Source organism: Girardinichthys multiradiatus, chromosome 15 (assembly GCF_021462225.1).
Source record: "Girardinichthys multiradiatus isolate DD_20200921_A chromosome 15, DD_fGirMul_XY1, whole genome shotgun sequence".
NCBI lineage: Eukaryota > Metazoa > Chordata > Actinopteri > Cyprinodontiformes > Goodeidae > Girardinichthys > Girardinichthys multiradiatus.
The window spans coordinates 19,737,600-19,751,445 of record NC_061808.1 but is presented as its reverse complement, the minus strand read 5'-3'; the positions used below and the strand labels follow the sequence as shown (position 1 = coordinate 19,751,445).

General features: G+C 39.7%; 1 protein-coding gene across 1 annotated transcript in view; it reads right to left on the bottom strand.

Annotated features, from left to right (window-relative positions):
* xkr6b (XK, Kell blood group complex subunit-related family, member 6b) overlaps positions 1-12,720 on the bottom strand; it is a 98,852-nt gene extending 86,132 nt beyond the window's left edge. The window contains exon 1 of the mRNA XM_047387133.1: positions 11,798-12,720. Within this exon, the coding sequence (XP_047243089.1) occupies positions 11,798-12,366 (569 nt within the window). The 5' untranslated portion in view covers positions 12,367-12,720. The remainder of the gene's footprint in view (positions 1-11,797) is intronic.
* Between the last annotated feature and the right edge of the window lie 1,126 nt (positions 12,721-13,846).

The window sequence follows — 13,846 nt, the reverse complement described above, 5'->3', positions numbered from 1 at the left end:
GTAAATAAGATTCAACAGAGCTGGATGAAAAACTTCATAAAGGGTGTTTTTTATGCCTGCATTCTCTGTTCATCTTTTTTGATCCTTGAGGAATAAAAAGCATCTGCAGAGTGGGATTATATACTTTGATTCTAACTCTATAAAAGGCAGTTAGCAAACATCAGTTGTTTACTTTTTCATGTGTTTTTGCCACGCATTTGTAAAACAAATAACCACCAGGAAAAGCAAACCAAGGAATCTATTGATGATTTGTTTTATTCCAAAAATACTCCCATTGTGAAAACATGATGTTCATATACTTTATATATATTAAACTCTCTATACATGGATTATCACTACTTCACCTCATTTCTCTTCCCACTTCACCCACATAGCTGTTTCAGTCAGAGTGCTGCATTGTATCATCTCAACGTCTTGCCATACTGCATCATCAAAGCTTTTTTGGCAAAGACAAGCCACCAAGTCAGCCAAGAGAGGCTTCTGTTAACTCCTTTGCAGTCTGTATTAATATTTGCACGCCGAAAAAACTGAGGCAGATGTCAACCATGAGGCGATTCTTCTTGTGTTTATCTGTCATCAGTTGCTCTTATACCGTATTAAAGGGTAATCCAACTAACCAGATTTGCAGCGTCGCAATAGTCTGGAGGGCTGGGAAATCCCTTAATCTCTGACCTCTAGAGAATTCCTGAATAACAAAATGAGGGTTTGTTTGCAATGATTAACGAATGGATGGATGGACAGTGCCTTCCACAATTACTCCCCCCAAGTTACGGACGTTTTAAAAAACACAAAATAAATAAATCTTATATTGAAACAGCACAGGAATTAGAAAAAATTCTGTCTTTAATTTGAGTGTGTTAATTCAGTGAAAAAAATAATAGGGCAGCTCACAGGCTTCCTCTTTTAACACTACACAAGGTTGAAACAAGTAGAGAGAGGGATGGCTGACCATTCCTCTTTGCACAATATTTCTAGATTATCCAGAGTTCTGGCTCCTCCAGTTTGCTGTCTTCTCTTCAGCTCACCCCGCTGTCATGATTTTGTGCATGGCTACTCTCTGCCTTTGAGGCAGTTGATTTTTGTGGTGAAACATTTCTGTGTTGATCTGGTCAAGGGATTTGGATCATTAGCTTGCTTAAAGACCATGACTGATAAGCCATTTTAACATTTTTGCCAGTGACCACACAAGATTTACTTACAATCTCCATGAACTCTATCAAGGTTCCCAGGGCCTATGGAAGAGAAACAGCATCACAGATCCTCCACTGTACCAAACTGCGTGCAAGAGGTGCTTTTCTGCATCCTTTGTTTAAAGCCCAACCCAGCTGCAGTGTTTGTTGCTCAGTTAACACACAACCACCATCAATCCTTTAAGGGTAGTTTTATCATTTACATCATTCGAGTCAGTCTGGCCAGATCAGTGGATGTGAGTGCTTTAAGAGCATGCAGCTGTTGCTGGGAAATCTAAGGAGCATGACTAAAGCTCTGTGCATTTATCAGAGCAACATGCATATTAAATGTGCAAGTGATTTCCCCTACATTTGGCTGATCACTGTGTTGCAGTCCTCATACAGGCTGTCCAGATGCACGTGCTTTACAAAAATGGTTGTGTGCCATCCTCAACATTTGCATGATTTTCTAGTAATCAGTGTATTTCTCAGACTAGACGAGCATTGGAGGGTCATCAGGGGCCCTGCAGCTGCAGCAACTGTCTTTGCCTTGTATTACCTCCCTCTGTCACACTGGTTCTGCTTTCCCTTCTAACCCTCACTGTTGTTACAGGCTTGTGTCTACCTTCCAAGGTGGATCAGAAGCCAAATATTGATGGGTCAACTTTAACCCCCTATTTCATGTCGGGACCTCTTAGCTGATTCTAGGGCATAAAGGTGGAAAAGATTATTGGGCAACTTAATAACAGCAAAGCTAAAGTCCTGCATGGGTTGGATAGTGTGTTTCTAAAAACCCATGCAGAAAGTCTGATCCCAGGCCTGACAAAAATAATAAATTGGTCCATTAGAGATGGTATATTTCCTGATGCATTAAAAACTGGCGTTGTTATACTTGTATATAAGTCCGGAGACAAACGAGAGGTTAATAACTATCGGCCCATTAACATCCTCAAAACCATCTCCAAAGTCTACGAAAAGGTTGTGGCAGAGCAACTAATCCAACATCTTGAAACCAGTGCTTATTTAAATCCTTTGCAATTTGGTTTTAGGAAAACATATTCAACAGAGACCGCTTGTTCCTACTTCCTTGAAGAAATTAAATCAAACCTAGACCAAGGAGGAGTAGTGGGAACTGTCTTCCTAGACTTACGAAAGGCTTTCGATACTGTTTCTCACAATATTTTATTAAGCAAACTATCAAACTATGGACTCTCCAACCAGACAATAAACTGGATAACATCATACGTGAGTGGCAGAAAACAATGTGTTCGAGTAAATCACACACTGTCCACCCTTAAAAATTGCACCATGGGAGTCCCACAGGGCTCTGTATTAGGGCCACTTTTTTTTGGTTTATACATCAACGATCTCCCCTTGGTATGTGACATCAACACCATCATGTATGCGGACGACACTGTTCTGTTCACTCATGGAAAAAATATAAGTGAAGTGGCTGAAAGATTAACAGGGGAATTGAAAAAAGTTTCTGCCTGGCTAAAGAGTTGTTGTCTCACCTTAAATGTAGAAAAGACTGTTGCAATGTATTTTACAAATAGACATAAATCTTTAGATTATCCAGACATTTATATAAATGGGGAAAAAATAAGAAATGTTAACAGCTTCACTTATTTAGGTGTTATTCTGGATCAAAACTTGACTTTTAAAAATCATGTAAAAGAAATTGTGCAACTCTTTAAAATTTACTCTGGCAAATTTTAGGTTCATCCAACGATCCGTTACCATTGAAGCATCACACATGTATTTAAATTCCATGATTTTTTCCCGTATTCTGTATTGTGTGACCAGCTGGTCGCAGGTATGCAAAACAGTCTTAAAGCCTCTTCAATCAACCTTCAAAAGGGCAATAAAAATGTACGACTAGAAATGTAGACAGTATCACCACTGTCATATTCTATCAAAATACAATTTTTTTAAATTTTAAACTGCCTCAATTTAAATTTTATTCTTATTATGTATGCAAACATTTGCTTACTTTTTAAAATTATTCATGGTATTAGTGCTCCTCCTCTAAGAAGGTATGTCACACTGAGCTCAGAAAAAACAACTAGAGTAACAAGGACAACCTCTAGAGGAGAGTGCAGCATTCCAAAATGTAAGACATCTTTTGCTAAATCTGCCTTCTCTGTTGTTGCCATGAGTCAGAGGAATACATTACCAACTGAGATAATAACATGTACAAGTTTCTCAATGTTTGCACATTTGACAAAGAAATGGCTTTTATCAAAGCAGGTCTGCACTCATTAGTGAGGAATGTGTGTAAATGAAAGTATAATTGGTTCTTTTGGAAAGTATGTGCGAGTGCGAAGGTGTATGTGTGTATGAACAAATGGGTATGTTTATTGTATAGGTGCAAGCGTGTGATAGAGAAACGATAAATCCCTGGAAGTCTTTAATAACTGGTGTAACTGAGGGGCGAGGTCTGTTACGATTGTGTTGTATGATTAACATCAACCTGTCAAGGGACTACAGGTGGAAATGTTCATCTTTTGCTATAACCTGGCACCATGCATATTTCCTATTTTTAGGTCAATATATTGTTGTGCACTGTCCCTGTACAAAAAAAAAAAAAAAACAATCAATCAAACAATCAATCAAAGTGCACATGTAGATCAAGGATGGAAAAGATGATATGATAGCGGCTTTAGTCTCATCACTCCAAACTACATGCTTTCAGGTGACGTTTAGCAAACTCCACATGTTTATGTTTGTGATGGTAGGACAGAAACGTTAGGTTTTTTTTCTGCCATAGCTCTCAAACTGTTTGATTTTTGGTATCCCTTACCATTCTCACTAAGTGTTGGCCAGTTGTTCTAAATGTTTAATTACTGCTCTGACAGTAGATATGTTGTATTATGTATTTGCATGTAGCAAGTAACTATTTGCCTGTAGTCATGTCCTGATTTAGAAAGATCAACACCCATCTTCCTCACAGAATTAAATGGTTGATGTTCTCTCTTCTTTCCCATTCTGAAGAGTGGCTGAGAGAAATGGGAACATGTGTCAATTCATATTTATCCCGCAGGGTATAAAGTATAAATAAAAAAATGCTTAATTTATATTTATTAAGTAGTGATTGTGGCACCAGTGATTTTGTTAAAAACAATAATTTCTTAATGAGAGATTTGTTCCCTACTGAAAAAATATACTAATCTAAACAGTTTGATTTTTCTAAAACTTTCAGAGTGAGATAATGCAAACTCAATAAAATTTTTAATTGTTTTTCCGTTTTTTTTAGATAGCTTTATAAATGTGGGCTAATACATGTGGAGGGAGCTGTTTTTATATATATTTTTGTCAGATAAGAGTGTAATTTGGTCTGGATTTAAAAATGAAAATGAAATGAAAATAATTTATATGCTTTCACAGAAACAGTAAAACAGACTTTCACTCTGGTTGATAAGGCACAATACAACATTATAAAATGAACTCACATCTTTCCAAATAAGCCATATTGAAACCAACTAACCTGATTATTTTTGATGAACACAGTAAATCACATCCTACGCACTAATTTCAGCAGCAGTATACAAACAATCTGATAATAAATGAGTTATGCCGTCATTTTTAGACGTGTGTTGGACTTACCTGAGGGACAGCAAATCCCAATGCACTCTTATGTGTGTAAAAGCCCTATAGTATTTGTGAATATAACTCACAATACCTAGTAATGTATTTGTACAAACTCAGTCAGACAGTATGGGGAGTATCTGTCAAGATCAATTTTTATGGCTTCCCTCAGATTCTCAGTTGAATTCAGCTCTGAACTTTGACTGGGCTGTTCTAACACATAAATATGATTTGATCCTTACGACTCTGCTGTAGCTCTGGCTATGTGGTAAAGGCTGTTTTCCTGCTGGAAATTCAACCTCGTTTGCACCTTCTAATAGATTTACTTACTGGATTCCCCTGCACGTTTCGATGTGGTGATGGTGTGTTTAGGGTGATGTTATTTTTTGCCCATACATAGCATTTTGCCTGTAGGGCAAGATGTTTAATGTTGGACTCATCTGACCAGAACACCTTATCCTATGTTCCCCTACATGGCCTATGGCAAACCTCATACAGCTTTCTTTCAGCAATGGCTTTTTTCTTACCACTCTGCTATAAATGCCAAATTTGTAGAATGCTTGACTAATGTCCCGTGAACAGATTTTTTCAACCAGGGTCCCTGGATCTCCTCCAGATTTATTACTGGGTTCTTGCCTGTTTCTCTAAGTATTGCTCCCCTTGCCTGTCAGTTTAGATGGATGGACAACTCTTGGTAGGTCTGCAGTTGTGCCATAATTTGAGTAGTTGGTTACACTGAAATTTATTGAGGGTTATCAGAGTAAAAGGGTCTAAAGACACACTACACTTTGTATTGGTTAGACATTTATACATTTTGCCCCATTTTGTGTGGGTATGTCACATTTTTGTGGAAATATGGAAAAAGAATATTTTAGAAGGCACTGTATACTGTCTTTAAGATTACTTTTAAAAAGTCAGTTATGAGGAAAATTATTGTATAGAATATTTTGGAAACAATAGCCATAAGGTTAACAAATGCATCAACTTTAACCCAGGTACTCACTAAGCTTTAATAAAACAAATGCATTTTACATCACAGTTCTGAAAATGTTAGTAGTAGCTAAGATAATCTGACCTATTATTTCTTAAACTAGAGATCTAAAACTAATGCACATAGCTCAGCTCCCTTGGGAATTCCCTATAAAATAGATATTTCCAACCTTTCAACATAAATTTCTAAGGGGTTAGAGACGGATGCATTTCTTCTCTCAGCGAGAAGCTAATTTGGGCTTACACTGATTAAGCTGTCCATCGTACCACCAGGAGACCCCTGTGTATGTCTGATCCAGTGTGTGCCTGAGCAGAATCCCTAACACCGTCAGCAGAGCTACCTGTTCACAGCGAAGAGGGACATGAAAGAGCTGTAGTAACCGGTGACATAGCAGGATTACAGATGGGATTCTGTCAACAATTAACAAGGAGATAATTGCAAGACAAGCACAGCGAGTTTTGCCATCAGCCGGATCCTCAGGTGCACAGGGGGAAAAAAAACTAGCTAATTGAATATACTAAAAAGTAGAACTGGCTAATGAGACATGATGAGGAAGCATTTTTGACTCCTGTCAGCACTTCAGCCTGTTATAAAACATTAATGATGGGAAAACATTTCACAAATGGTGGCTGTAGCCGCTGGTCTGTGAAATGCTGGTTTAAAAAACAATATTTTAATCTCAGTAACAAAAACTAATGATTTGAAATACTCAAGTTTAAGTTTTCAAATAAAATGTGCTCATCACATAGATAAAATAAAGGATTGTATGAAATCCCATGATGCATTGTAACATGATTTGATATTGGCAGGGTGGCATGGCCTCTCTGTGTTGAATAATCCCTATATCAGCTGATATCCTAAAGGGTCTGAGGTTGTGAACACTAGCTAAGCTGACAGGAGCATCTTTTGACCTTTAACTCTAAACCAGTGGTCAGATGGATCGTGTCCAGTAGGAGACAGAGGACTGACAACAATCCCTGACTACAGGTGATGTGGGTGTCAAAACATTTGAGATGACTGTGGCACAATTGGAAGAGTAGTTGTCTTGCAGTCCAAAAGTTTTTGATTTGAATCCAATTTTCTACTGTCACATATCAATGTGCCCCTGGGCAAGGCACATAGCCCCAAGTTCCCTGCCAACCTGTGTAACAGTGTATAAATGTGGACGTTTGTGAGTATGTAAATGTGTCTCACATGTAAAGCGTTTTGACTGATGAATATGACTAGAAAAGCACTTTATATTTTTGTTCATTTGCCATTTCCATTTACACCAACACATAATGTTTCCCTGAGCTCCTGACAAACATTTTACTGCTTAAACCTGTACTTCTTCACCTAAACAGAATTTCATCCTGTCTTTTTTTAAGACCACTAATCAGTACAGCACTGTCTAAACATCTTAGTTTATCCCCTATTTTACTTCCACAATAACAGACTTTGTTGTTGTCTAAATTAAAATTTCTTTAGGCTTTTTTTATATTGGACTTTAACTGCTTTGTTTGGCTTTATGTCCAATCGTAACCAAATTTTATTGCGTCCTACTTCCATTTTTGTATCAGTTACAAAACCATTTTGTAGAACTTAACCATTGCTTATAAATTTACTTCACTTTAAATTATGGAGATCAGTGGGGATACAACAGTTCACGAAAACGTAACGGACATTTTCAGCACAGCCGTTTCGATTCCGCACACATGCACAAATACATGGTTGCTTTGAAGCTGAACACATGCAGAATGTTTATGTACAGAACTAAGTACACAAAGCTACGCTCTGTTATGCAACTTTGAAGCACAACACCACAACAAAACAGTGTGGACTCCGAGCAATCCACACTAAATTACATTGACAATGAAGAAAGTTGAAGGGCCGACCCAAAGGTTTGTCAGCTTTTTTCCAACACTTAATCACTCGCCAGAAGAAACTTTGAGGCAAACGTAAACACCATGGAGAAAAATTTGCTAAGGTTTAAATCCTGCTGCCTGTAGCAGCATTCAACCAGCCTAAAATGCTGCACAGTACATGTCAGCAGGATTCCCACTGAGGAGAGGGTATATCCCACCAGCTGAAGATTTAAGGTGCATTCAGGAGCAAATCGTACACTGGATTGTCTATACACCCAAACAACTCAAAAGTGATTTAAACATTTTTATTCTCAAATATCAGTGCAGCCTTATTCATAAATTCCTAAGTAACAACTGTGACTATTTTAGTTTTTTTTCTTGTCTTATCATTTATTTAGAAAATGGCTATACCATATAATCCTTAATTAATTGAAAGTAATCAAACCAAGCTTCCAGTCAATTCTTTAAAGTTGTAAAATATAATAAAATCAAACAAATGTTTTAAATTCTAAGTTCACTGCCGAATAAAGTAAAAAATGTTATCGAAATCGTACCAAACTGTGACTTTAAACTCCAGGTATGTACTACACCATGATTTTTGTGTACCTATACACTTCTAGAGATGAGTAGTAAGAAAATACAATAATCTCAAATATAATTAAATTCCATTGTTTTATATCACATCCTGCTTCATTTGTTTGTAGTTCTGATCCATGCTTGTTGCAGGTTATTTTTGTGAACTCTGAGAGATTAAGACCCTTAATGAAACTAAAATAACTATGAGCAGCCTCATGCTGGTAATAGACTCACATAATGACATTTACATACAGTAGACAATAAGTAGATTACAATAAAAATACTTAAAATATTCTGGTGTCAAAGCAGATATGAAATCCCCCCAAAGCTTGAACTGACTCATGGTGAGTACTAAATACTAAACATCCTTTGGTAGAAAGCTTATTTTTGTACATGAATAATTCAGGTATTAAACTTCCAAAATGGCAAAAGTATAAAACTGCAACGAGGCAAAATAACCACTGCGTTCAAAGGGTCTTTATTGTCTGTTTCTTTTATTCACGTCAACCCAATCTATGATTTATTCAGACATCGAGGACTTCTAAACTCAAGGGATGAACCAGTCTCTTGCGGACAGATAAGAGACAATTCATCTGCTGTTGCATGTTCTTTTAAGACCCGACACTTCCCTTTTTGTCCTCTGTCAACTATCCTCATCTTTGAACATACACTGCACAATATGCTGTCATGGTCAGGTAAATGCATTGTATGGCAAACCTTTAGAAAACCTGAATAAGTCTGCACAACCACAACGAAGTCTGCCCTGCTGAAAGCAAAGTCTAAAGAAATATTGGATGGGTTTAAAAGTTTTCCACAGCAGTTTACCTAAAGCATATCAACAAAGTTGCAAAGATGTTGCAAACTTACAGTTATAATGATTTATGGAAGCACTGAGCTGGAAGAGGTGATGTATTGTAGTCTGAATGAGATGTTTTCCAATGATATTTAGTCGGTTTGTGTAGAGGAGCTGAAAAGAGTAAACGTTTTTCTGCTGATTTATTCATGTTTCATGTGCTATGGCAGAAAAAAACTTGACGTTAAAGATGCAAATAAACTCAGAGTGAAATATCTTAAAAAGAAGGTGAAAATTATATATTTTTTTCCTTATCCATAATGCCATCCCTGGTGAGAAACAAATCTAGATACAATTAATTTTTATTGGCAAAACACAGATCTAATTTCCTTTGAACTGATACGCCCATGCAGAAGTAGAGTGTAATAATATCCACTATCCACTACTTGTAGAATTTCAGCTGCAACAAGAGGGTACTGCAGATCATAGTGATGGGAGCTGAGAAGATCACTGGCCCTCAGTCTGGGATCTGTTTTGGAACTGCTTTAGGAACAGGGCTCTGAACATTGTGTGAGGCCCCTCATCCCTCTCCATGACGTTTATGAGGAACCACCCAACTGCTACCCAGCTATCTTCCTCAAACTGTTAAGACAGTGAAACTAAGTCAAAATAATGTAATTTACATTATTGCACTTTTTTTTTTATAGTTTATATGTTGTTGTTTTTTTTTATTTGTTTGAGTATTCATTTTCCACCTATTTGATTTTTCACAGTAATCTCTTTTTTTTGTCCCACATGCATGCCTTGTTTTGTAGTTAGTATTATATGAAATGAAAATAAATTGATTTGATTTGAATTTGTCTCTCAACACATGTTAATACCGCTTTCCGGTTATAAGCACCTCCCCACACACACAAACACACACATTCATACACACATCTTCCTGCCTTTACAGATATGAGCTCAATAATGAAGGATCCAGCCGTAAATTTGAGGTGCATCTAAAAAGTTTTATAGGGGCTCACCAGTTGAAGGCCACTAGTTATTTTGGGATGACACCAAATCCAAAAACCATAACACAATATTTCTGTAAACCACTATTTTCAAACACACATATTCTAAAAGTCAGATGATGTCATTTGTTACAGAATGGATTTTAGCCCCTAAACATTTATCCAAGATCTTAAAATCCTGTAATTCTGCTTTTTTGTTTTTTTTTTCTAAAGTTAGGATACTTTTATTATTTGCGACTGGAGGGTAGTAATGAGTGAAAGCAGTCAAAAATAGACCCTATGAAGAACAAAAAAGAAAGAAGAAAATATATGAATAAATGCTGCAGCTCACAGAAGTATGTCTTTTGCTCTCGGGTGTTCATGCATTAAAAAAAAAGAAATTCAAAGGGGGAGGAGTCCTTAAAAGTGCCACTTCCTGGAGTAAATATACCTGTACAAAGTACAAGTAGACCTACTGTTTATCAATAGAAGATCCTTCAGAATCAGAATAGCGAGAGTTGTGGAATCTCAACTTGACTGGGTTTGCACCAGCATGTACTAAATTTATCTCCAGTGCAAGCAGATAAAAGAAACAACGCATTATTTTTTGTATTAAAACTCAGAAGCAAAAATGTAGAACTAATGTATAAGAAAATAGGCATTTTACTGCCTATGGCATTTTGCCCCTTTAAAAAAGGTCATTGAGTGTGAGTTTTACTCCTGGACTGTGCGTGTGAATCATTTTGCCAGTGGCGCAAATGTTCTCATGAATCAGAATAAAACACAATCACGGTTTGCAAAAATCCATTTATCTGAAGAGGAGCATGCGGGCTGCTGCAAACACGAATGCAGCAACACAAGTGGTGATCAATTCTGCTGGCTGCACGGCACACTTTCCAATGTCGATTTAAAAAAAATTGAAATAAAAACCACGAAAGGACAGGATGAAATCATCCGACCCCTGCTACTGGCTCTCACATTGTTTCACGCTAGCAGCTCCCCTCAGGACAGCCGTCATGCTTCACTATTTTTTTCCATTAAATGCCAGCCACTGCGTCTGTATGCACCAAAAACAAGTCACTCCTCACTGATCAGCATAAAAATCAGCGTGGAGCCTCACCATCCTATTTTACTACCGTGGCCGCTTCATGTTTACGCGCAGAGCGAAAGCGTCTCCCCGGTGCTCCGACGCATAATTTTGTTTGCGAAAAACCCTTAAAAATCAGTTTGGGGGGGATTAGGTCTGTGGAGCTCCGCAGAGGAGTCGATGACATCATGTCTGTGGGGAGAGATGTAGTTTTGCGAGCCGTGAAACCAGATGCTCGTCTGGCCTCTGGTTGGTGTATGCGGAGGAAGAGAGAGGAGGAGGGGACAGCGGGTGAACCGAGGCGACTGTATACAGTGTAATGTGAACAGTGCGTCTCTCTCTCTCTCTCTCCTCTTACACACACACACACCACACACACACATGCGTACGCTTTCAGCTGGCCCTCTTCTGAACAAATAGTCGCCTTCTCCACTTCCTCATATAAGCGCAATGGCGCATTTAGCAATCTCGGTGCAATCTCTGTCCAGATGTGTAGAGACGCGTGACTGAGAAGATGGGAAATGTGTAACCGAGAGCGAACAATGCGAGTGAATGCATACATGAAACGAAATGCAGACATGTGCACAAGAGTGGAGACTGTGAGGCGAGCGTAATGGGGTTTACCACGGTGCTGATTTTCACCCAAGTCATGTACCCAAGACCGGCTTACATCAGGTGACAGTGGAGAAAGAGGAAAGACTTCGCTTTGAAGGAGTTGATGAGATTTTTTAAAGCGTAAACTAAAAGTTTGCCCTACCTCCACACTTGTCCCATCTGAAAGATGTGAATGATGGTCTGCCAGAGCCAGACAGACAGACGACAGCACCTGTCTCTCTGGAAACTAGTCGTAGCCCTCCGACTGCTAAGTCCCTCCACGGAGCCCAGTCCGCCGCCGGTGTAATCCTGTACAAACCACCTGAAGCTCAGGATCTGGACCAGAACCGAGGGCACCAGCACGAAGAACAGGGTCAGGCCCGACCACAAGAAGTTCCGCTTGTGGTAGTAGTGAGCGGCCAGACACAGATCGATGCCCACGTCCCAGAAGAACACCAGCAGCGCCAGGACGATCCACAGGCAGTCCAGCCAGAGGCGCTCCTCCTGTGGTGGTCGCCCCGCTTCCCTCTCCTTCCCTCTCCCCTTCCTCCGAAGGTAATGCAGACAGGCGCTCCGGCAGCCCCAGTAGCACGACGAGGTGTTGCAGCAGTGGCAGATGTGGAAGGAGCTGCCGTCCCGCCCGTCGTCCTCTCCAGTCCCCACCACTTCGTCCAGGTTGTGCAGCTGGGCGAAACCGGTGACGACCCCGCGACCATCGGATTTCGCTGCCATCTTTCCCTCTGATGTTCCCACCTCCTCCTCCGGCTTCCGGGGTTCGTGACGACACTTCCCTGACACCTGTTTTGCTGCACCCCAAATGTTGGAGCCATCTAAAAGCGGGTTGTCAGCGCGTCGCCGCTGCGGACTCCGTCCCCAAACTGCGCGCCAGCGTCACCGAAGACGCAGCTCATATTTTGCTCTCCCCCCCTTTCCTTTCCACTGCAGATCTATCACCACCTGATCGCACTAATCCCTCAGTTTAAGCAATTTCATTTGGTACCCCTCACATCCAGCTGTGGTCCAACACTGTCTTTGCTTTCATTTTTATTCCATTCTGCTCGGTTCCGTTGTTTTCCCTCTCTTCTGCTCGCCTCCAACTGCAAGCCGAGTGCTATGAGCAGACCATCAGTCCCTCCGCTGTCCCACGCCGACGTAATTTATCCCCCCACCTCTCCCCTACTCCCTTACACACAATCACACACACACACAGACACTCAGCACCTACCATCCAGCTTGGTTGCCATCTAGTGTCTCCTTTGAGGCTCCCAAATGGCTTCTGTTAAAGGTCTGAATGATTCAGAATCATCACAGTGGGGTGAAATTTTGTTGTCTCTTATAAAGAATGCATTCCGCAAGATTTTCTATAAGTCCCTATCCTCTCTATTTAAAAAAAATATGTCACAAACAACCAAAAACGAGTCAGAACCGACCACACAGTGACAAAACAAAAAATAAAAAGCTAGACAGCAGAAATGGACAGGTATGTCTTGGTAAGCCACAAGTATTCATATCTAAACCACTTGTAGCTCCGGGTGTATGTTTAGCATTGTTGTCTGGCTGCAAAGTGAAGCTTCACCCCAGTTTCAAGACATTTGCAATCTCTAACAGAGATCGCAAAGGTTCCATTCAACTTCTCATCAACTCTGACCCTCTTGTTTGTCCTTGCTCAAGGAAAGAATCACCAAAGACGGATGGTGACCCCACCATGTCTCCTGGCGGTGGAATGGTGTGTTCATGGTGATGTGCAGTGTTAGTTTTCCACCTCATTTAGCATTTTGCTGATAGGCCAGAAGGTTCCATTTGGTCTCATCTAACCAGATCACCTTCTTCTGCATGTTTGCTTTGCCCTCTACATGGCTAATGGCAAACTGCAAACAAAGTTTAAAATCTGTCCTTCTTCTTGCCATATTTCCATAAAGAACCGATATGCGAAGTGCTTCAGTGTTAGTTTTTCTGTTAACAGATTCTACCACCTGAGCTGTGGATCTTTGTAGCTCCTCCAGAGTTTCCATAGGACTTTTGGTTGCTTCTCTAATTAAGACTCTCCTTGCACAGCCTGTTTGAAGAACAACCATTGTTGGTAGGTTTGAAGTTGTGCCATACTGTGTCCATTTTTGAATGATGGATTGAACAGTGCTCCATGAGATGTTGTGCTGTGTTTCTTGGTCTTCATGATGCTTTTTGTTAACTGATATTCACTAAAAAAAACCTC